Source organism: Mesocricetus auratus, unplaced genomic scaffold, assembly GCF_017639785.1.
Source record: "Mesocricetus auratus isolate SY011 unplaced genomic scaffold, BCM_Maur_2.0 Super-Scaffold_100026, whole genome shotgun sequence".
NCBI lineage: Eukaryota > Metazoa > Chordata > Mammalia > Rodentia > Cricetidae > Mesocricetus > Mesocricetus auratus.
This window is the reverse complement of record NW_024429207.1, coordinates 13,665,696-13,689,773: the sequence shown is the minus strand read 5'-3', so window position 1 is coordinate 13,689,773 and position 24,078 is coordinate 13,665,696. Positions and strand designations below refer to the sequence as shown.

Genomic DNA, 24,078 nt, shown 5'->3' with positions numbered 1-24,078 from the left:
CATCATTTCTTAGATTTAACCACACCATGAATATGTTTTGAGTGCAGAGAATCCAAATCCATGTTCTCTTGGAATGACTCCCACCTGGGGGCTTATGTCCCAGGCAGATTACTCTTATTATTATTCTAGACCTTATAGTGAGGAGAGATACAGGTGATAAAACAGAAGGCTCCTTCAGTGATTATATCCTTTGATGGGAAGAAAGGATTCAGAAACTGTGGGAACATTGCAATACTTGAAGATGATATCCTAGGTATTTCTCCATCTATTTCTGTTTACTCTCTAACCTTTACAATAAAGGCAATACTTTCATTTCATAGCTAAATAAACAGATCCAGAGGCTACAAAGCTATCTCAAAATAGCAGAGAGCATAGTCTAGCAAAACCATGGAGACACAAAAACCCAGTAATATTTACTTGTTAAACAGAAGCTAAATAGAGGTAAAGAAATAATTTTTAAATATTAGTTTTATATTTGTATTAATATATTCAGAACTATTGACCCTAAGGGAAATTTTATTTAATACATATTTTCTAGCTTATTCCAAATTGTTTTCTGCCCTTAAAAATTAATGCAAAAGTAGCATAAAATTTTTTTTTTTTTTTTTAATCATTTTTTATTTTAATTTTAAATAGCTTGTTTCACATGTCAATCCCAGTTCCCTCTCCCTCCCCTCCTCCCGCACTCCCCTTCCACCCTCCCTCCCACCCTATTGCCAAATCCCTCCACATAGGGGATGTCTAGAGTCTATCATTTCACTCTTGGTAGGGTCAAGGCACTCCCCTAAGAGTCCAGGCTGAGAGAGCATCTCTCTTTGTGCCATAGGCACATGAAGACAGATTGTATACCAGGGATAGACACTGATCCACAGCTCAGAGCCCCATAGGTTGCCCAGGCCTTCTCACTGACACTCACATTTGGGGGGTCCAGATCAGTCCCATTCTGGCCTCCCCACTGTCGGTCTGGGGTCCAAGAGCACTCCCCTGTTCAGCTCAGCCGTCTCTGCTGGTTTTGCCAGCCCATTCCTTGCCAATTTGCTCATCACTCCTCTCTCTCTGTCACTGGGTTCCTTGGGTTCAGTTCAGTGCTTAGTTGTGTGTTTGCCTCTGCTTCCATCAGTCCCAGGATGAAGGCTCCCGGATAGTTATAGACATCAAGTTCATTATCAGGAATGGGCATTCGAGGTGGTCCTTCCACTATTGCTTAGCTTGCCAATTGATGTTATACCTTTAGATCACTCGAGGTCACTCTGGTGCCTGATCTGTCTTCGATCCTATGATTCCCTCTTCCCCCTATTTTACCCCCACCCCCTCAACTTCCTGTTCCCCCATGACCAACTCCCTTCCTCTTTACCCCCTCTACTCTTCCCAGGTCCCACTACCCCCCCCTCGCCCTGTTCCCCATCCATTCAGAGGATCTTGTCTCCATCCTCTGGCTCAGCCGTTAAAGGCTAGGCTCACAACCAAAAATATAAAATTTTATCTTTATTCAAACCTAAAAGATTAAAAAGTAGATTTGCTTTTGTTTCTTTAGAAAATAACAATTATTCAAGGAATTCTGCTGTTCCTGTGTCATTTCTGGTGTCTGTAATATATTCTTTGTGCTCATTGGAGACATATGTAAATGGTGTGCAATGTAGTATTTATACTTTCTGACCAAATTATCACTCAGTTCACCTAGCTACAGTTATCCATCATTTGTCTCTCTATATAGCTGTCTCCTACCTACCTGCCTACCTACCACACGTATCTATATATTTATGATTGATTTCCCTTGAAATTTGATAGCTGTTAGAGAAAACAAATAGCATGCTTTTATGTTTCTAAAAGCAAGCAAGAATGAAAGTGTTAAATACAGTTTCTGGAATTTTATGATTCTTGTTTATATTGCTTGGTGGTTATATTTCCTCTTAACCTTGAAACGGAAACAATATTAGCATTTTTGAGTGACAAGTATCTTTAATCTTCAGATTAATCCCAATTTTAGAGGAAGGATGATCATCAGATTTCACATATTAACTGGTACATGGAAAAGAGATGAGATTTTTCCATCAGCTGCTGAGTACATGGTCTGGTTAGCCAAAAGATCCCTGCTTACTTAAAGTCTCTGAATGTATTTTAACTATATCTAGTTGTAAATGGGTGATACGAATTTGCATCACTTTTATATTGGTAGTTTTAAAGTGTATTGTCAAAGATTTTGCTTTGAGAAAAAACAATGTTTTGAATTGAAACTGAAATACCTTCTGTAACAAAATAGAATAGAAGATGGGGTGGGCTGGGGGAGGCAAGGAGGGTGGGAGGAGGAGTGGGAGGGAGAACAAATTTAAAATGATAAATTTAATAAAAAAAATGAAATGAAGATGTTGGCTTTGTGGTTCAGAGTTTTGTTTTGTGTTTCTGAAAGACTACATTTTCCTCCACATTTCTGTCTTATATTGAATCAAAGATCAGGGCTAACACGATTCTGAGATTCCATTTGGTTTTGGTATTCTATGATATTAAGCTTCTAAATGAGCAAATTATTTAGGGAGAAAACCTCATTGACAGAAAATTTAGAAGGATTCTGTCTAGTAGAAAAAGAAAACTATGAGTGGTCAATTAAAATTTTAACTTGCCAAAAATCCTTTCCTGCCTGGTGACTGAAAAGTTGGGCAAGTTTTGTGATCTATCCTAGCCATACCTACACTATGGACAATGTTTTGGGCTATTGCATATGTTTCTCAGAGGTATCTACCTGTGATCCTCAAAAGAGATCATCAGTAAGCTAAATGATGGCAATGCACATTTGGTTCTGCTTTTGCTGCTATGACTAATAAAACAGACATGTTAGACTCCATGATCTCTTCCATAATACCCAACATTCAAACATTTACATTTCAAAACTTTTACAAAATATTTATGATTGTGGTGGGTGGACAGGAAGCAAGTATGTGCATATTTGGGTGCAGGTGTCTGTATAAGTGAGTGGATGTATTCTTGTGTGTGGAGGCCAGAGACCAACTCAGATATCATCCTTGATCACTTTTTATCTTATGTTTTGAGACAGGGTCTGTCACAGTAATTGGAGCTCATTGATTCAGCAAAACTGGATGGCCAATGAGATCAGGAGATCTGCTCATCTCTATCATTCCTTGTAGTGCTTGCTGGCACTATTTGCGTTTCATGTAGGTGCTGGACTATGAACTCAGGTTCTTATGGTTACTGGGCAATTGCTTTGCAAAGGTGCTACATAGCCAGACGCTATATTTCTAAATCTTTAATGTAGAGGGGATGGTATGATTTAACAACTGAGTTACATTGCATTTATCTTTGGTATTGTTTCTATGGCCATTCACTGCAAGACAGGTCAAAGATGCAGAGTTAAATGTGGGTTGCTACCTCTCTCGTTTTGTATTTTTTTTAATTTCACTAGAAAACTAAATATGAAAAGTAGTAGCAGTCAATATGAAAGGAAAGAATAGTCAGCTAAGAATGAGCATGGGACAGTATAATGAGAATTTTCTTTTGTTTCTGTTCCGAAGTTTAGAGTTTAACTGGTTAACTTAGGAGAAAGCAAACAGCTACTTCTCTTTCAGCTCTTCCTTTCTTTTAGTAGATTCCTGGAAATAGCACCATAGCACCATTGTCTAATCAAGTCCATCCTTGTTTGCTACAGAGTGGACACGAGGATGAGGATGGGAGAACCTGGATAGAAAAGTCGGGTTCTTCTGCCTCCTGCAGTTACAAATACCAGTTGACTGTCTGCCCTGCCTGAAACTCACTGGTTTCTGCTTCTCAGGAGAAGAAAGAACATCACACTTTATGCAAACAGCACATGCAAATAAAGAACCTATCTAAAGGAGCATGCCTTAAGCTTATTCCAATAAATCATTTCGCTCGCAGCTGCAAAACTAATTGTCCTTAAAGCTAGCAAGGATTATCTATGGTAAGCCAGGTTTGCTATTTTGAAACCTGAAAGAGAAGAAAGAAAGGAAGAGAAAAGAAGAGAGGAAAGTGTGTTGGAGGAAACTGTGTCCAGAAAACTACATTCTCTTTGAAATGGGAAAATTATACAAAATGGATGAATTAAAATTTTTTCTCTTTGTTTAAATTTTGGCAGCTGTAGATAATATAAAATTAACTGGATTCTTTACATTTCCCCAAGGAAATAATCAGTAACTAAAACTCACATGCATGTTTGTCTATCACTCCCTACCATTCATTCATATCTCTAGATTTTCTTCTCTGTCTCTATTCCGCAATCACAGTTGCCTTTCCCCCATCTCCTGGGTGGAACTGTAATTAGATGTGGAGAGGTATTAGAACAAAGTTCCAAATATCTTACAAAACAATAGTTGTTCACCTGGTCTAATCCCAAAGTAGCTTCCTGGGCAAGTCTGTGTCGTATAACATTCCATGATGTAGACAATGACACTTACATTTCAGAATGTTTTCATTTTCATTTGGAACCACCCATCTTGGTTTTGTTTATCTCTGTTTTCCCGCCCATCTTGCTTCATTATTAAGTTTTTTTTTCTAATCATTCCTTGGAGGGTTGGTAGTGAGTTCTAGAGAACTGAAGAGTTGGGCTGACACGGAGCAATGTTGCCAGACTTTTTTTCACACATTCTCACAATGGAAAATCGCATTAAACTTTCTGACACATGGAGTTTCTCTGACGTCATGGTGTGGTATCATTCTATGTAATTCTGGCTATACTTTCAAGCAGAGTGCCAAATGCACTTCTAATTGTTAATTGGGTACGGCTTGTGAGCACAGACCATGGAGTACTAAACAGTACTAGACATGCCTTCTAGTGGATGACTTTTCACGTTCTCATACCCTTGAGATTCCAAACAGATCTGTGACAATATGGTTCTCATTTTACTGAAATGTACCAAACCTGAGGCTTCAATGCCAATCTTCTGAGTTCTAAAGCTTCTTGTCTTTCTAATTTGCTTCATAAAGTGCTCACAAATGTGTAAGGAGAAGCAATGTGCATGTCCACTGTGTGGGTTTATTGGAAGAAGTTTGGAGACAGTGTTCAGAATTACCATATACCACACATGCACAGCCTCATTAAGTCAGGCCTATTTGAAAAGAAATGTTAGGACAAAAAGAGAACATCTAAGAGATTTGTCGTTAAATGGTTGCATACATAATTTCACTTGATGCTAAATACTATCACAGCACTCTTTGCAGGAAAAGAAAACATTTTCAGGTCATGTGCTCAGATGGGTATTTCCTTGGAATGAGTACAAGCTTGAAAGAACCAGGTGATAGTTAAACCTCATTACCCCTTGACTGGATTTTGCATCTCCTAGATGGTGAGGTATGTCCCTTAGTATGCCTAGGCATCTCCAGAATATTTGAATTGGGAGGCGGGTCCCATAGTTAGTGCAAAATCAGGATCATGCCCTTTCCCAGTGTTCTTCCCCCTAGGCTGTTAGGATCAATAAAAGACACATTTGAAACCCATCACAAGCCTTCGTACTCAGACAAACAAGGTGAAGAACAACATTGCATTTTGCTGAAGCTTATTAGGTCTCCCAAATTCAAATTATTCTGCTTAGTTCTTTGACTGTGATGTTCTTTCTCTAATAGAAGAAAGGTTCACCTGAAGATTAAGAGATTAATTAACTGCATGTGTTTTAATGAAACAAATCCAAATGTAGATTTGGCCATGCCTTTTTTCTTCAGTGAAGATAGGGCTTGAGAATACAAGCTATGTATATGTTGTTATTTTAAACCAGAAGTAGAGTCAGTCATTTACTAGGTAAAGAGACACTGGCAGAAATGGCATATTCTTTTAAACCCAGAGATACTGATTTTTAGGCAGCAAAGTCTTGAAGATATTTATTTAAAATAAACAGACTTCCATTCTGTCTATTTTTCAATCAAACAGATGTTTAGTTTTCTCTACAACATATGGAAATTCACATTGCCAGTTCAGTTCTATTAACTTACCGACCAGAAGTATATTCTTCTGAAAAATAAATTTAGGGTCAGAATGATGCTTACCCTCTGCACATATCATTGCTGCTATTTTCATCTGTTTTCCTTGGTTGAGGTGGTCTTGATAGGTTGCCTAGGACATCCTTGACTTCATATCCTCCTGTCTCACCATATCCAGGGCTCTGAGTACAGGTTTGGGATTTCATACTAGATAAACTCACAACTTTTGAGGTAGAATAAAAATCCTGAATGTGTGGTTGGGATGGGAAGTTTGTAACCATGTCAGTTCATTGTATTATGGCACTTATAGATATTTTCCATTTCCTTTGTTCCTCCGATTCACAGTTTATAGCACAAATTAAATAAAAACAGGGACTTAATGTGGGTACACAAACTCTGTACTCCAGCAATCTGTTGTACATGATGAAAGCATGCATTTGAAAACACGGAATCTGGGATCACTTCTCAAATCTATCTCTCGCTACCTATCATGGACATTCTTTTAGGGAAAGGATGTAATTGTGATCAATTGTCAATATTGTTAATGTGCTCAGCATAATATATATATACATCTACTTTCCTTCAAATCTTTTTGAAGTAATCTTTTCTTTTGACCTATATGCTTCTGTACCTACCTGGTTTCCAAATGGTTAAACACTGCCTACTTTTAAGAATTTCGGCACTGGGTTGGGGGAGTTGGGGGAAAAATGGAGGAGAGGTAGTGATATAAATTCAGTCTTCACGTTTGAAATTCTTGAAACGAAAATGTTTTTAAAAGCCTACTTCAAGTTTTAAAGAAACAACCAGATTTTAGATTACCTTGTCCAAAGTGAGCTCTCTTGTACACGGCTTGAACGTCTTGGTATCCTAGACTCTTGCAGACTACTCGTCCAGCACGAATATCCCAGCGGTCATCACAGACGGTGCCCCACCGTCCTTGGTGGAAGACCTCCACTCTGCCCTCATGAGGTCCACTGCCATCAACCAGTCGAATTCTCTTAAGAGTAGCTGTAAAATAGGTAGCAAAGAGTGATTATATGCCCATTGTTTCATTAATTCTTTTTTTTAGGTGGTTGGGTTTGAACCCTGGTGCTTTTATTTCTTTTAGAGAATGTGTTTTGATACATTTCTTCAATAAGTTAAACTATTGGAATAAATATTAAAGTTTCTACGCCACCTATTGGCAGAAGAGTTTAACTGCAAGCATTGCTTCCCTGTAAAGCTGAGTTGAAGTTACATTTAAGTAGTGGAGAGGCCGCCTTCGATGACCTTCCCCTATAATTAGATTGATGGCTACCTTAATTGCCATCCTAGAGCCTTTATCCAATAGCTAATGGAAGCAAAAGCAGACACCGACAGCTAAACACTGAGCCATACTCCTGGAATCCAGCTGTAGAGAGGGAGGGGGCATGAGCAAAGCAGTCAAGACTGTGCTGGAGAAACCTAAAGAAACAGGTGACCTGACCTAGTGAGAGCACAGGGACCCCAGTCATAAAGCTGGGGAATCAGCGTTGGACTGAACCAAGTCCTCTGAATGTGGATGCCAGTTAGGAGGCCTGGGCAGTCTATAGGTCCTCTAACAGTGGAGCCAGTATTTATCCTTAGAGCACAAATGGACTTTGGGAACCCCTATGGAATGAATTACACAGAGGAGGGCTTAGGCCCCTCCCCAAATGATGTGACAGACTTTGATGATCCCCCATGGAAGGCCTCACTATCCTTGAGGAGTGGGTGGGGGGATGGGCTGGGGGAGCTAGTAGGGGATTCTGGAGGATGGGAGGGAGAGGGAATGGGGGGATTAATATGTAAAATAAGATTGTTTCTAAATAAAAAGAAAAATAAATATATTAGAACACTTCAAAATTATTCCAATGACTTTGATGTTTGAGATGTGCCACTTTATTGCAGTTTTATAGATTTTTCACGTTATTTGGAAAATAGAAAATGAATCACAGAGTGTGTCATTATTTTCCTTATCCACTAATGTGTAATCCAATGACTTTCAACAGTTTAGAGGATCAAGATCAGATACCTTACACCATAAACAAAAAAGCAGATTTCCAAACTGTGTATCTTACACAGAGAAAACAAGTAGACATATTTAGAACTATCAAAAACATTCCTTGATATGTGACTTCATGAATGATTCCTCCAAATGTTTAAAATTTCTCATTGCTCTTGGATGCGGGTGTCACTTTCTTCTGGAGTAGCCTCTGATAAGTGGCCCATGTCCCAGTAAATAATGTTCCATGTATTCCAGACAAGCAATCCTAAGTAAGCTCAGTGAGTTATACACACACACAAATAGACAGGAGAGTAGGGCAGGGTTTGGCTGAGAGTAGTGAAAGGAGGTTATTGGGATGTGAAGCATGACCAAAATTCATTATATGTATAAACTGTCAATGAGTAAAACAGTTAAAAATACTTGTGCTAAACAATATCATATCATCATTATAAGCATAATAGCCTATGAATAAGTTTATTTAATGTGTAATTTAATATTGAATATAATTTAAGGTACATTTGATATAATTTATATAAAATATAAATTAATATTTAAGTGCATACTTTCAATTAAAGTCTGAGTAATACTAAATTATAAAACAAGCCAGGGAATGCTGGAGAGATGACTTAGTGGTTAGATCACTTGCTTCTCTTCCAGAGGACCAGTGAGTGACCCATGACCCATTTGTAACACCCACACAGTGACTTACAACATTTATCACTGCAGTTCCAGAGGATTTGATGTCTCCTATGTAGCTTCTGTGGGAACAAAGTGCAGACATGCATGCATGCAAGAATTTTGTGGCTTTGGTTTTTAGAGTTTATTATATTTAAGAAATATGCAGTGACATTTTCTCCTAATTCAAGTAAAATTTGTTGAAATATTAATTCAACAACATATAAAGGAAGTTGAAACTTTCCTGTAACATGACAAACTTAGTGAGCTACACAGAAGTATAACAGATTTAGTGGCATATAGATGGACGTTATTATAGCTATGTTCCTGATTCTGTGGAATTCATGGAATCATGCCAAAGTACAAATCTATTTCTCACTCAAGCAAAAACTAAACATTTTCAAATATAAATAGCCTGCTGTGATAGCATTCAATCTCCAAACAACTGAGAAAAATCCATGAGAGACCTAATCATTTATATCAGGCACCTAAGAAGACAGAATATTCTAAGAATTTATGTATTAAGTTTTCTATATTAATAGAGTTAGATTGTACTCAGTAGTGTTATGCCTGAGTGTTCATTTTTAAAAACTCAAGTATATCCAGATATAATATTTTTATCATGCATTCTGGGGAGAAACTGACATCTTAAAACATCTAATCATCTAAGCTTGGTTGTCCCCAGACTTGTGTATGTTAGCATTCTCAATGTCTTCTTCCTCCACAGATGGTATTTATAAGCCTTGCTTGCCCCGGAGCAGTGGTTCTTAAAGTGGTTCTTAATTTTGGTATGAAGCAAAATTCCATATTTCTGCCCCAAATTAATAGGGCTTGAGTGGCTCCTATAATCCCCATGTACAAGTTCCTAGGTGGTGCTAATGCTGTTGAGATACATGAATTAGAAGATGACATTGCATACCTAATAAAGGAGGCATGTTTTATCAGAAACAGCCTTAGCGGGACATCTAGGTCACCCACTCAAACCCAGGGGACACTGCAGAAGATCAGGTTGCAGAGATGTAAGAAGTGAAGGATGGGAATGAGTGTTATAAAATCCTGTCTTTGAGATATGGTAAGGCAAAGGCAATTATGAACACAGTATATTATATATTTTCAATTTGTATACTGATTCTGGATAGATTTCTCTAATTCTCCTTTTAAGTTTCCTTAAAATAGACTTTTTCCAGAATCAGGTGAGATAAACCCAGGTTAGTATTACTACCCACTGAATGATTTATTATATTAATTATATCTTTATAATTGGGAAAAATCTACACACAAAAGAAACAGGAATCAACTTTTAAACAAGAAAATATTACCTGATATTAGTTAAATACAATTCTGTGTAAAATCAGACATATTTCTGGGTTTGGCGAAGAATTTTACTAAAACAATGATCAGGCCTTTAAAGTTAATAAGATTTTTGTGAGGTTTAAAATAAACAATGCATTCTTTAAAATTATGTGAAAGTAGAGTTTTCATTTACCTCAGGTTTAAGGTTTTATTTTGTGTGAAATTATTAAATATTCAACAACTTTATACTGATATGGATGGATATGCATATACATTCACCATTTTCTCATGTAACATTTGTTCTTACCAAATAGGAATTATTAGTCTACTTCGATAAGCTGTGGCAGGTTGACAAGACCTGCTAGATGTTTCAGATAAGAGTTTAGCTGCCCTTTCTATTTCCCCCAATAAATTTCTACTACTTTTCTGGGGCTCTTCTAAACCATTGAGGAACGCTTATGGCCTATAGATAAATTTTATTGGGATGTTTACTCAACTATTAGTTTACAAGTTGTCTGAAGTTGTCTCAGTCTCCAACAACTTAAGTGAAGAGTGACAGCTACCACAGAGCATGAAAAGTAAGTGTTTGTCACCTGGTCACATGGGCAGTTTGATATCTTTAGTAGCTGCAGATACAATCCTGTGTGATAATGGGAGGTTCCAGTTGGGATATGTTTGTCAAGTGACTCCTGAAGTAAATACAGCTGTCATTTAATGTCTGGTCACTGTCTTCTTTGATCGTTTGACAGTGACATTCAATGTTGTACCCTCTAGAAATGCATAAGAGAAGATGCAGGAATCAACATCCAGCCAGCCTTGAGTACAGAGGAAAGGAAGTACCAAGAACGGTGCTGCTCATTTATGGATTGGAAGGACAGGTATATCCATTGCTTTATTGATTTATGATATTTTCAGTTTACGGGGTGTAAACAGAGAAACATCTGTATTGATATAATCCTTACTCGTGCTTGTAATCTCTTTCTGCAGGCTTCTCTCTTTCCCTTTCTTTTTTTCATCCCTTTCCCCTTCTCTTTTTCCCCCTACCTTTCCTTTCTCTGTTGTCCTTATATTTTAGGGATAAATTTATTACAATAGCAGTTTTCATATTTGAATCTCAAATGTGCATATTTAAATGTGTGTTTACCTGGTTGCACTTTGACCTGAAAGAATTCACAATGTGGTAAACTTCTGCAAAATGACCCGATACTTTGCAGTAGTTACCTTAATGAGATTTATACCACATGAAATGCATAGCCCAGATACTGTGTTCATTGAACAATCATCGGACAGATTTTGGATCTTATTTCAGAAGTCTGAAGGAACAGGAATAAGATCAGAGGGTGTGTTAAAGAGAACTGTGGCAGTATTTATTGTGAGGGTGGGTGCTACACCACAGAGATTGACTTGTGAAGATAGTGGTGTCCAGTCTAGCAGGAAACTTCAAGACAGTGTAATGGAGGTTCAAGTTAACATTATATGAGGTTAGTGCTGATGCTTCCCCATTGTGTATGAAGTGCAGTATCATTCTGTTAGATGCCTACGAAGAACTCTTGCATGTCCTCAAATAAGAAGAGAGATATGTACTGGTTGTTGGAGTTTCGAGAGAAATCGGAACCAAAGAATGTCTTTCCAATGGTTGTCATAACAAACTGTGGCTGTGTAGTTTAAAAATGGAAATTCACAGTTTAGGACGTCATAAGGCTCAAGTAAAGGAGTTGACAGGACTACCTCTTTTTCAAGACTCTGTGGAATCTGTACTTGCTTCTTTCCAGCTTCTGGTGTCTCCTATCAATTCTTGGTGGTTTTGGTTTGCAGCTACAGTATTTCAGATCTTTGCTGCGTGTACTCCTATTTTCATAGAATCGCTGAATTAGAGCTCACCTTAATTGAGTATAAACTAATTTTGGATTAAATATATGTACAAATACTTTCTAATTCAGGTCACTTTCTGAAATTTCCAGTGCATATGACTGCATTTTTTGAGATACCATGAAACACAGAGAGGCAGAAATTTGTGTAAGAAAAACAGCATTTTTATCAAAGTATTGTAGATTAGAGGCACTTTTTTTCTTAAAACATGATGTTGGTGCTCAATTCTATTTCAATATTAAAAATCAAAATAGTCAACATTTAAGTCTACAGAGTAAGCTGCATTGTAATAGTTTCATTTGTGCTGGAAATGAATCAGTTCTCAAAATCAATCATGGTTTTTAACCACATGCTTTAACAAACATTACAATAAATGTTGAGAATGTATTTCTTCAAGATAAGTTGTATTAGATACTGTTTTAAGCACAATTTTGAGTAGCTTACTTGAACTTAGAAAGATTTAAAAGGCTACTACTTCTATATTTAAATTGTCAACATAAAAATTTGCATCATTGAGGTTTTAAGGTACTCTTGCCTAAAGAGTGGTAAATACTTAAAAAGAAAACAGTATTGTGTTTTTAAATTCCTGTGAGACATATTTCTGTACAGGTGGGAGAGATCATTTATTCAGATATTACCATATTAGAACAATCTGTTACCATTTCTAAGTGAGTCTTAATTTGTAAAGATATTTAAAAGGAAGTCAAAATTCTACATGATAGAATCTACCTATTTGTGGGCTGTTTAATTTGCTTAACTATTTGCTTATAATTTGAGACCCCAGATTCCTAAATCATCAGGCCAAAAAATTAAGAATTTGAACAAGGTTCATTCAGAATGACGTAATCTTTGAAAGGTGTCATGTAGGGCATTGTGCATACTGACTTCTAAATTTGTACATTTCAGGCAGATTTTGACAAAATTTCATGTCCCCCTTTGTAGAGAATAAATAAGCTAATATTTATCTTTCAGGATTGGGGTTGCAAATATCACATGTAAAATGATTCATCCTGTGTGAAGTACTATATGAACAGTAGAATGAAAATTAATCATTATTGTGAGAATTATTCTATAAAGTTGTAGCTTGTAAGGGGATTTAAAATGTGAGGTTTAGGGAGAAAAGCTGCTCCAATTTGGTTCACTGAAGTTTAATCTGCTTAGTTACTTGCAGTTCTAGCAAGTTACTATGAACTTTCCCAACCAATATGGGACTTCACACAATTACTGAGTGTTTATAACTTGAATTAGATTTTGGAGGCACATGGAAAGACAATATACACTCCTATAGCATTGTCTGCTCTATTTTGTCTATGTTCACAAATGTTTATATCTCCACAAGCTGTAATCATGTTGACTTAATGAAACAGGTAGAAGTCGATTGTGTGTGTGAGTGTGTGTGTGTGTGTGTGTGTGTGTGTGTGTGTGTGTGTGTGTGTGTGTGTGGATTGGCTTGTTTTGTTTAGATAAGAATAAGAACAGGAAAATACACCTAGTGAATGTAGGATCCCAATAGACAGGCTCTCAGTTAGATAGAAGTGCCAAATACTTTAAGAATATCCCAAGTGGAGCTTCAGATATAGGTAAGCCAGTTTCTTGAAAGAGGAGACTCCTCCAAACTGAAAGTCAAAGAGACTAGCTTCTAGTCCCAACTGTGTTACACACTGGCCTCATAACTATGGACAAGCAGTTGTGATGTTCGCATTTTCATTTATTATTATTTCAACTATTTCCTATGGAACTATGATGAGGTCTAACTTAAACCACAATGTATTGTAAGGATGTTTGACGGGGAAAGTTTGTTTAAGATTCAATATAATGTTGTCTTTGAGTTGAAGACTTTGAGTTGAATGTTGACTAAACCAGATTTCAAAATATATAGACCAATCACACCTGTAGCAGGTTTTACAGAGGTGTTTAAAGGTCCTTAAACATTAATGGAGAAAACACAGTGACAGAGTATTTGTGAGGGTCACATGAAGAAGACAAAGCATTTAAAGCTCACTGCAGAATGACAAGCATAGTGGAAAATAATTCCTAGCATGCTTCTTAAAAATTCTGATACCTGACTTAATGCTTAGCACAAGGTGATGTCAGCAGCAATGCATTACATAATACAAGGTGTTTAGCCAGTTTGCCTTTCCAAATTCCCCAAGTAGCTTTTATGAAGCATCTGAGCCAGCTTATGGCATAAACCCCATGAATGGAAATCTCTGTGTCACTTCTGTTACATGCAAGTAACAAATTCCCAGAGGTTATTCCTATACCTCCTGCAGGCTATGAGCAACTTCTAGATCATTGGCTCGTAGGATGCAGTGTGGTTGCTTGATTATAACTCATTCACACTGTGAAGGAATTGAGCTGCTAAGATAGCATCCAATGAGCAATCAGCAAGATTGTTCCTAAATGTTACTGAACCACACAGTGAAGGTTACTCAGGCTTCTGTGTCCTCATACTCTTGAGATTCTGAAAAGGAAATCATGTCTTCCTAATTACTAGGCATTTAGAGCATTGTTGGGGAATGAGTACACACATCCATAAACACAGTAACCAAGAGTAAACTCAGCCCCCAAGCAGAGATGAACAAGAGGATTTTTTAAGGAAAATGTGACCAGTTGTAAAAATAATATAGCTCAGCATGAAGCTATTTGCAACAGAGGTGACAAATATGAAATCTAAGATACACGCAGAGAGACTGAGTTCCAATGATTTAGCTTGAACTCTTGTATTATACTCGCTTCTAATGTCAACTTGACAGAAATTAGAACTGCCTGAGGAGGAGCCTTTACCTGAAGAAGTATATTGATTGCTTTGAGTGATGTGAGAAGACTCACAATGGATATGGGCAGTACCTTCTGGTACCAGCACAGATTTAAAAGGATGTGGCAGAAAGAAGTTGATCTTGCTGTGTGTTCTCTTGGCCTCCATCTTGCTGCAGTTAATCTGCTCTGTTGCTGCTGTTGCTTCCTTCACTGATGGCATAACCAGTGTTTCCAAGCTTTTTCCTGGCCTTGGGACCACAGAACTTCCAGGCTTCCAGTGCCAGACTGAGACTAGAGAAGCATTCAGCCTTGTATAATGAGCAAGTACTCGTTTATCTGCTTTTCAGTTTGTCTGCCTCTCCCCATTGAGAGACAGTCTTTGTGAGACTTCTTCCAAACACGGAGACATCCAGCCTCAAAGTCGGAGTAACTACCAGTTTCTCAGATCATTGATGCAATTCTTTGCTGTTACTATTTTAAAATCTATGTGTGCCTGTGTGTGTATGTATATCCATCCCATTAGTTTTGTCCTTTAAAGATCCCTAATATATACTGTATCCTGCTATTCATGAAGTAAAGTCCATCTTGTAGAGTTCTTTTGTGAACCAAAATATTTGTTTCCTTATTGAGAAAGTTTTGATTTTTCTTTGTTACTTTTCAATTCAGGTTTTCAGGATTTGTGTGTGTGTGTGTGTGTGTGTGTGTGTGTGTGTGTGTGTGTGTTCTTTGTATAGTCCTGGCCTGTCCTGGAACTACCTCTATTGACCAGGCTGGCCTCAGACTCACAGAGATCCTCCTGCCTCTGCCTCTTTCTTTTCATGTTTTGCTTGTTTGTTTTTGTTGATCATTGCTTTTTTTAAAAGCAAAGATTCTCACTATATAACCTAAGCTGGCCATACATTTGCAAAGCTCCTCCCCAGGCCCCCGAACGCTGGAGTTACATGCTTGTGCCATCATTTTCATCCCACGCAACTTCTCTCACAAAAGCATTGGTCATTTGAGGAAGAATGCCAGTGCTTGCCAAGCTCATTCTGCCTGACAGGAAGCTTTTTAAAATTGGTCATTCTATATTCAGGTGAAACTGCCTGGGTAATGGTTTTTATTTCATGAAATGGCATGGTATTAAAGAACATCACTAAATTCTATGGTTTCAAAATTAGTGAGAAAGAAAATACAAGTGAAATTGTTCTTGTAAGTTTTAGCACTCACATATCTCAAAATTTTATGGTATAATTTAGGCCTCTTCTAGGGATAAACTGCTAGAAACTGACAGAAAGACTCTTTCTAGCTTTCTAAAATGGTGGACATAAGATGGCCCATAGACACAGTGCCAATACTAATTCACACTTTCATTGAGCAGGGTCAAGTGTTGGTATTTTCTGTCAGGACTAGAGTATGATCCTCCTAAGTTCACTACTAACCTGCAGTGTGACTGTGTTTAGAGCTATGGCCTTTACAGAGGAAGTCATGCTTAAAGATTTGATAAAAGCAGAGCCCCAGTTCAGCAGGGTTGGTGCTTTAGGAGTGGAAAGATCACAAGATCCTCGAATGCCATGTTGCCTTTGAGGTTGCAGTGAGATGGCCATTGGCAAGCCAAGCAGACAGGTCGGTGCTGGCACTTCCGTGTTTGACTTCTAATCTCCAAAACTGTGAAGAATACCAATCAATTTATTCTGACCATGTAAGAACAGTAACATGTTTTACTTTTCCCCTTTTCACTTATGTTTGGAGTATTCATATATAAAAGAGAACAAATTGAAGGGAAACTTGAGAGAGCAAGCTTTTCTTTCATTTTAGCTGGGAAATACGGGTACCACAACTGCTAGGCTGTGATTTGAATACATCAAAAAACAAACTCATTAAAAAGGATTGTTTTGCCGGGCGGTGGTGGCACACGCCTTTAATCCCAGCACTTGGGAGGCTGATCTCTGTGAGTTCGAGGCCGGGCTGGACCAATAGCCTCCAAAACAATACAGAGAAACCCTGTCTCGTAAAAACCAAAAAAAAAAAAAAAGGGATTGTTTTTTCAACTGGGCATAGTGTGGAATACCTTTAGTCCCAGCAGTCAGGAAGCTGAGACAGGAGGATCACAATTTTGAGACTAGACTGGGCTATTTAGTGAGTCTTATCTCAAAAAGACATAAATAAATGGATTGCTTTTTTATCGAAGAGTTTGGGATGATGGTTAATATTGTCAACTTGACAGAAACTAGATTCACATGGGAGACAAACCCTTGGGAATGTCTGTAAGGGAGTTTCTAGAGTTCATTAAATGAGATGGGAAGTCAAACCATACATGTTTTGGGATTCCTGGAGTGAATGAATACGAAGGAAAAAAGTAGATTTAGAACCAGTATGTATCTCCCTCTTGTTTCCTAACCATGGACAAAACGTGGACAGCTTTCTCATGCCCCTAACATCACAATATGCCTGCCATGATGACTTACGACACCCTCAAACTGTGAGCCAAAGGAAACTCTTCTTTCTATAAGGTGCTTTTGTCAGAGCAATGAGAAAATTAACAGGTAATTCAACCCAGTGGCATAGCATTTAACTTACTGCACGAAGCCCCAGATTTGCTGCCCGCTTAAACAAATTGTCTGATTTTAAATTTTCAAAATATTCATGAGGGTTCTATTAAGGTTTTTAGTAAATGTGAGTAAATTTTATTCAGCTGGTTACTTTCTGTGATTGGAACATCCGTGTTCTTTTGATGCCCAAGTTGTGTGGGTGATACTGTGGTTACCAGAAGTAGAGGGAGGGTTCAGGGATAATTGCGGAAGAAGGGGTGTAAAGAGTGTAAGAGTCAGCAGTGGTCTATGACTGCAAGGAAGCAATGCCGTCTGGATGTAGCAGGACAGCATGCACAAGACTGGTACATGCTCAAGTCAGATCAAATCACAACATGAAGAGGGGGGACTGTGGGAGAAGTCCCACCCCTAGCTAAGGAGCTACTGGCAATTGATAGCTGCTGGGAGAGATAGTCAAGTTCTTCCACTAAGTTTACCATACTCCTGTGGTCACACCCAAGAATACATGGATGACACTGACTGGTCTTAATGTGTTCTTTTAAGAAACAAAAGTGAATGGTACAGAAGCAGTGGTATATCTTGCAAGAGCTGAGAGGAGGGTAAATATGATCCAAACTCATCATATGAAATTCTCAAAGAGCTAATAAAATACACTAAAAATGAAAATTAAAAAAAATTAAAATGTGGCTAAGACAGGAGAGAGAGCTTAATTTACAGGATAATTTACAAGAGAACATTTAATTATTTTACTAGAGACTAATGAATCATGCTGTAAACCATATGGAGTTTTATTAAAACATTGTGCATAAAAAACTGAATATTTGTGTTCCATTACACTTGTCAGCATCCAAAGGAAGTGAAAATTCAGACTCCCACAGAATGTCATTAGGAAACACAGCCATTTCACTTCGCAATTCACATTCAAGGCCTTTAAATTGATCTGTAAAGTTTCTGGAATTCACATATTTTACTTAGAACAGTGTCAACCAGGGTGTGCCAAGTTACAAGAGGAATAAAATGAGTAACTTCAGTACCCTAGGGAATAGTAAAGGATACACAGCTTAAGGCCTAATTCAAGTGCTGTAGAGATGCCCTTGGACTTGTCCTGAGCAGTCTAGCTAGCTGTTGTTCTAGGAAATTGAACTTGTGACTCGGTTTCTAACAATGTCACACTTCCAGATAAGACAGGTAGAGGAGAACAACTAGTAGGTTGCAAGTCTATACCTATAATGTGAACAAAACAGATGATGTTGTGTTCCTGTACAGAAGTTCAGTGGCTCATAACTAGAGATGGGGTGTGAGCAGACTCTTAGTTCCCCAGAGGTTATGATGTGAAGCTGCAATCTTGGTTTCTTTTCTCTTTCTGAACCCCTGTACAAAATTCAAATTTGCTGGTACAAATCTTGGATAGAATTATATTGACTTTTCCTTTCTAATTGGATCTGCTGAAAGTAACTGGGGAGAAGGACTAAACAGGACAAGCTAATTACTTATCCATTGCTGATTTCAATCTGTTTCCATTTACAAGACATACTAGTAGTGTTATTAAGAACCACATGTATTGTGTTAGAGGAATGTTTTATGATTTTATTAACTATCTGGGGACTCACAGGAAGCTATAGACAAAACACAATTGTCATAAAAGTAGTTAGCATTTGTCTTATTTACCAAAAGCCGTTCCTGCTCCAGTATAATGTAGCCTGTTTTTCTGGCTCATAACTAGTGCTATTGTGAAAAGTACACTGTGGAACTTGAAAAAAAAAGAAAGAAAAAGAAAACACAGTAAGTGCAAAGAGGCATCAAAGCAGCCACTGATCCTGGAAAATGTGAAAACTGAGTCAGTTACTGAAATAAAGGTAACTATTAGCAGGTAGTTTTTCCCTGGGTGCATGTAAGTAACTCTCATTAGTGGTAATGGAAGTCTTGAGAGCACTTCCAGGAAGACGATGTGTCTGAGTAATAGACTTGAGGGAGAGAATGCAGGCAGCATGTGCAGTAGTTACGATGGTGGAAACATAAACAAGGATGACTCAATAAGACACTTCTGGAATTTAACCTAGTCTATAGATTTTTTTTCTCCTGGGGGATGGTCTTTAAATTAGAAGCCTCATTCTGCAAAACGGAACTGCAAATTACAAATGTTCTCTCTCTTTTCCACCTCCAAACCCTCCATATTAAATATTTGTAGCATTTACATGCATAAAATATTTGACTAATATGGAAGCATTTCACAGAGTCATGAGGACTTGGAAACTGGTAGGCATGGGTTTGAATTTGTGCTGTTTTCCTTTATTAGCAGTTGACCTTAGATTCTAGCTCATTAAACAGTGATACTAATAGCACCTACCCCAATGACTTTCTGAGTATTAGATATGAAAATGCATCAAAAGTATCTGGTATAAAATAAGTATCCTCTGAATGTTTATTATTCTAATTAGTGATGGGAGAAGAAGGTTTTAACTTTAACCGTCTGAATGCTTTGAGAAAAACCCAAAGTTTATTTAAGATTGAGTGAATTCTCAGGATAAATCAAACACATTTTTATATCATTGTATGAGTTTGAGAATAAGATACTGAAAATTCAAATCCTATCTCTCTCCTTGATTGTGAGCAGAGCATGCTGACACACCACTGATAAGCATTAAGACTCTTTAAGATGGTGCCTCATAGTGTTTGATTATATGGTTCGCTTGCTTGACAAAAATATCCTTTCTAGTTAACATGGCAACAGAACATACCATTTGTCAATTTTTATCAAATATAATAAAAGCTGGGATAATTGATGCCTTTGGACAGGACATTCGGAATCTATTGTTATCTAAAGAGAAAGACAGTCATCTTCGTTAATTGGGAATGTGGAGGTTAATATTCCACACTTCACCATCCATGCTTAGTTTCTAAAGAGAGATGACTTGAGAACTGAATTCCTAGAATTTGCCTGCCAGCAATCTGGGATCAGGGCCATTCTGTATGGCGCCAACATTGTCCACAGCAGTGCCTTCTGGCACAAGAAGAGAGTCACACACACTCCACAGCACAGGGCGATTAAGCCACAAGCACAAATCCAATTTTCTCTACGTTTGCACAGAGCAGCTAGTCTGTTAATACTACAGACTGCCAGAATCACTGGCTAATTACCTTTTCTTTTCCTTTGTGACCAGATTTGATCATATCTCCGTGGCATGCAGGCACAGACACACCCACTAGCAGTGACAGTACCATTTCCTTGCCACCCTTTTCAGAACTTTCTCAACAAATGTTCCGGGCTCAGGTTTTGTCCTCTGGAGCCCAGACTTTTGTTTTATTAGTTTGACATTTTGTTCTGCCCTCTGTCAACAGATATGGCCTCTGCTTTAGCTGCTTCTCTTGCTCATGACTAACGCTGTTTTGCTTTGCTAAGACAAATTCACTGATTTGTGATCTGGGCACACTTGTACTGCTCCTTCATCTAACACAAAAGTCTTGCTTATTCTCTAACATCTTTCTGTTTGCCTGAGATGAAAATTTGGCTCTCAGCATTTCCATTTCTCTTTCTGTCCTAATATGATTGGAGATTTAACGTGTCTCCGTGAAAACAGGAAAGGATGACTGTTGTGATCAGCAAGACTGCTGTAAACCACTCCTGTAACTTTAAAGATCTTTATGACTTTCAGAACATCTTCACACACAATTTGGTCCCCACAACAACCCTGTGGGGTAGGAAGGGACATCATTAGGCAGAGCAGAAAAGAGAAAAAGTGAGACACACACAGGCATACAATTATAATTCTGCTTCTATCTTAATGTTGTGGACCTTAGGACTTAGTGTTAAAACATAAAGGAGAGGAAAAACCTGAGACTTATTCTCTGTTAGCTCACAGAGAGGCAACAACTTGAAAACAACATGGGATCTTATATCTTTATTATTCCTGCATTTTCTTTTCTTTCCTTCTCATGTTTTGCATTTTTCCTATTATAACTTATACAAAATGTCTCCATTTCTATTTCAATATTTTCAAATATATATGTATATGCTTATATACATATATTTAAAACATAAAATGCAAGTAAAGGTAAATAGCTTTCTAGAATCAAAACCAAAATTGATTTTTCATTATCAAAATGTTTGAAATGAATAGGTAATTAATGAAGTTAAGTTTGGTTCCCACTCAAATGTACTGAAGACATTATCCAAGTTCTTCTCTCTGTCTCTCTGTCTCTCTGTCGCTCTCTCTCTCTCTCTTTCTCTCTCTCTCTCTCTCTCTCTCTCTTTCTCACTCCATCTCTCCCTCACATATATATGATTTGGAGAATAATAAGGTAGGAAAGTGAAGCAAGCGATACAAATAAAGTTATGTTTAATATACAAAGGGACAAAGATTATTTTGTCTCCTCCTATTCTTTCCCCAGGATAGTTTTCTCTGCTTTGTTTATAACTAGGATATTCATAGTTATAATGTTGGATAAAATGTTTATTGTTATGTCTGGCTCCAAAACAGACACAATGAATGAGTGAAAGAGTGGATGGATAGACTTCCTCCTATTCCATCCCTATTTCTATTTGAGAATCCATATTTAATCAATGTCCATCAATTTTCTCCTAGAACCCAATGGGTTAAATTGGATTCCATGAGATTGGGTGAGAGAAGGTCTGAAGGAGGCAGGAACATCTCATTAGTCAGCAAGTACATGCATCTAGGTGAAGGGTACCCGGGAATAGGGGTCATTGTAGCAGAGTTCATGATGGTGAACATATGGCATTGGGGCCCAAAAGGCACCCAGAGTCAGGAGAAGAAGTCATGTAGAAGCCAGGCATGAGATGACACAGGAACCAAGGTCATTTGGAGGAGTTGAAAAAGATCCCAGAAGTCAGTTGTGCTGATGGCTTGTCCAGAGGTGAAAGGCCTTAGTGGAGTGCTCTGCCCAACCCACCTGATCTTAAAAGGGTCCTGTCCCAATATGATCAGGGGGTTATACTGATCCTGACACATATGCAAAAGAGGAAATCAGGATTATTTTATTATATTTAAATGATTCCGGAATTATTAAAAATGTACATTGAATTAATTCAATACAAATATTAAAGGTCACAATTAAAATGTAGAGAATTGAGAAATTCCATACAGAATAACCTACAGAACCATTTTGGAGGTATTGCAAGATCTCATGGTAAAATGCATATAACCTTTGAACTACTGATTCTACTTCAAATAAATTCTGTATTTAATGGTATTCTCTCAAAACAGCATAGAAAAGGATGAATGTTACATTGATTATTAAAGCCAAACCAAAGCAAGCAAAAATTATTGACCATTCAAGGGTAGAGAAACAACTGACTAATTTGTGGTAGTTGTGGTATCTCTGTAATTTACAAAAATATCTACTCACTCAGAGAAAAGAGGCCAAAGCACATTAGATTGCATATTAAACACAGAAAACCAGAACATTTTATGTTAGATGTACAGGCATATTATTATTTCTTCTTTTGGAGTATTGTGGAATTGCTTTATATTCTCCCTGGGGAAACATGTAGAAGAATCAAGAGACTGTATACACTCATCTATAAAAATAGCTCTCACTGATTTCTCAAAGTACTCAAACTCCCAAATAGCCATCCAAATTTGTAATGTAAATTTCTAAGACATAGCTGAAAATTATTACAAGCATTTAGAAACAGCGGGAAACAGAAAGTTCTGTGGCTTTTCAATGTATAGATTAAAAGTAAAGACATTCCTTATGTGACAAACTCAATTGCAATGTTTCAAAGCTCTGAAGAGCCTCAGGGGAAGGAGATGAGATCAAGATACTTTGTATGAAAGTGTGAGAAAATGAAGACATGGACAAAGATACACAGAAACTTAAGGACTAGGGGCTGATAAGAGGTCAACTGAAATTATATGGAATGAAAGAGGAAGGAGATAAAAGGCCGCTAACAAGCATCTAGCGGAAAAGTGGACACCTGAAAGAAAACATGGACAAAGGAATGTGTTTATGTAGCTTTAATATGTGAAGAGCAGTAGGCAAAGCACAGACATACTGAGAAATCCACCACTCCTATGTGTTGTCCAACTTTTAAAGCATCATAGTTAAATTAGACTCCAATGGCTCATCACAAAAATAACCTATGCTGTCTAACTGTGCCATCTGTACCTGGTATTAGGTTAAAGTAACTATTTTGTGACAACCAAGAAACACAAATTCCTAATTTTTAAAAAAATGATCATAGCTAGAACCAGCAAGGTTTGGTTAATAAAGACTTCAACCATGATCTGTCTAGCCCCTGAATGAGGAGGGTGTGGCTATGGCTCACACCAGCCATGCTCACAACATACATTTGACATGTAGATTCTCTTCGGAAGACAGGGAAGCACTATTTGATTTTAAGAACCCAAGTGGTGGGTCTTCATTCATCTTCACAATTATTACATCAAAGTATGTTCATCTTATACTCATAATAAATCACGTATGGATTAGCCAATGGATGCCATCTCAGCTGATATTTAACAATTAATGTCTAATATCCGAGTTTTCTGCATTTTAATGATAGATCTGCATTCCATTAATGAAGCTCCCTGATGTGAAATCTATTCCTTTAATGTTGGAAAGTCTGAGTAAAACCACAACAAAACAAATGCCTTAGCTACCAGGGAATTACTCTGTCAAGGCCTTCGAGTTGTTCACATGTCTATATATGAGCTTTTCATGAATTCGGTGTGTAAAGGACTGTGATTATTTCTATTCATAGGCTTGATTTCCCTTCAGTGGGGAGAAACTGACTTGAAAATTGGACAATTTTCAATGTGATTTTTTTCTTTAGAAAATAGTGCTCATCAAAAAAAAGAAGAAAATCAGAGAACAAATGCGTAATGAGTTTCAAATGTTGTGTAATCTAATCTATTTGTTTTACTCCAATTAGCATGCTGTATTTGGAGGAAACTGTGGTCGGGTTCTACAGAAGCTCTGCAGATCAATGCTAAAGCTCTCTACATTTGTTTCAAGCCTACACCACTAATATCACAATCTAACTTT

The 24,078-nt window shown here is 37.6% G+C and overlaps 1 protein-coding gene across 3 annotated transcripts in view; it reads right to left on the bottom strand.

Moving 5' to 3' along the window:
• Positions 1–24,078, bottom strand: part of Msr1 (macrophage scavenger receptor 1) — a 62,724-nt gene that overhangs the window by 3,565 nt on the left and 35,081 nt on the right. Inside the window, exon 9 of one of the 3 annotated variants that reach the window (XM_005066635.4) lies at positions 6,757–6,945. In XM_005066635.4, the coding sequence (XP_005066692.3) occupies positions 6,757–6,945 (189 nt within the window). The other 2 variants (XM_013110695.3, XM_021225172.2) reach the window with 2 other exon arrangements.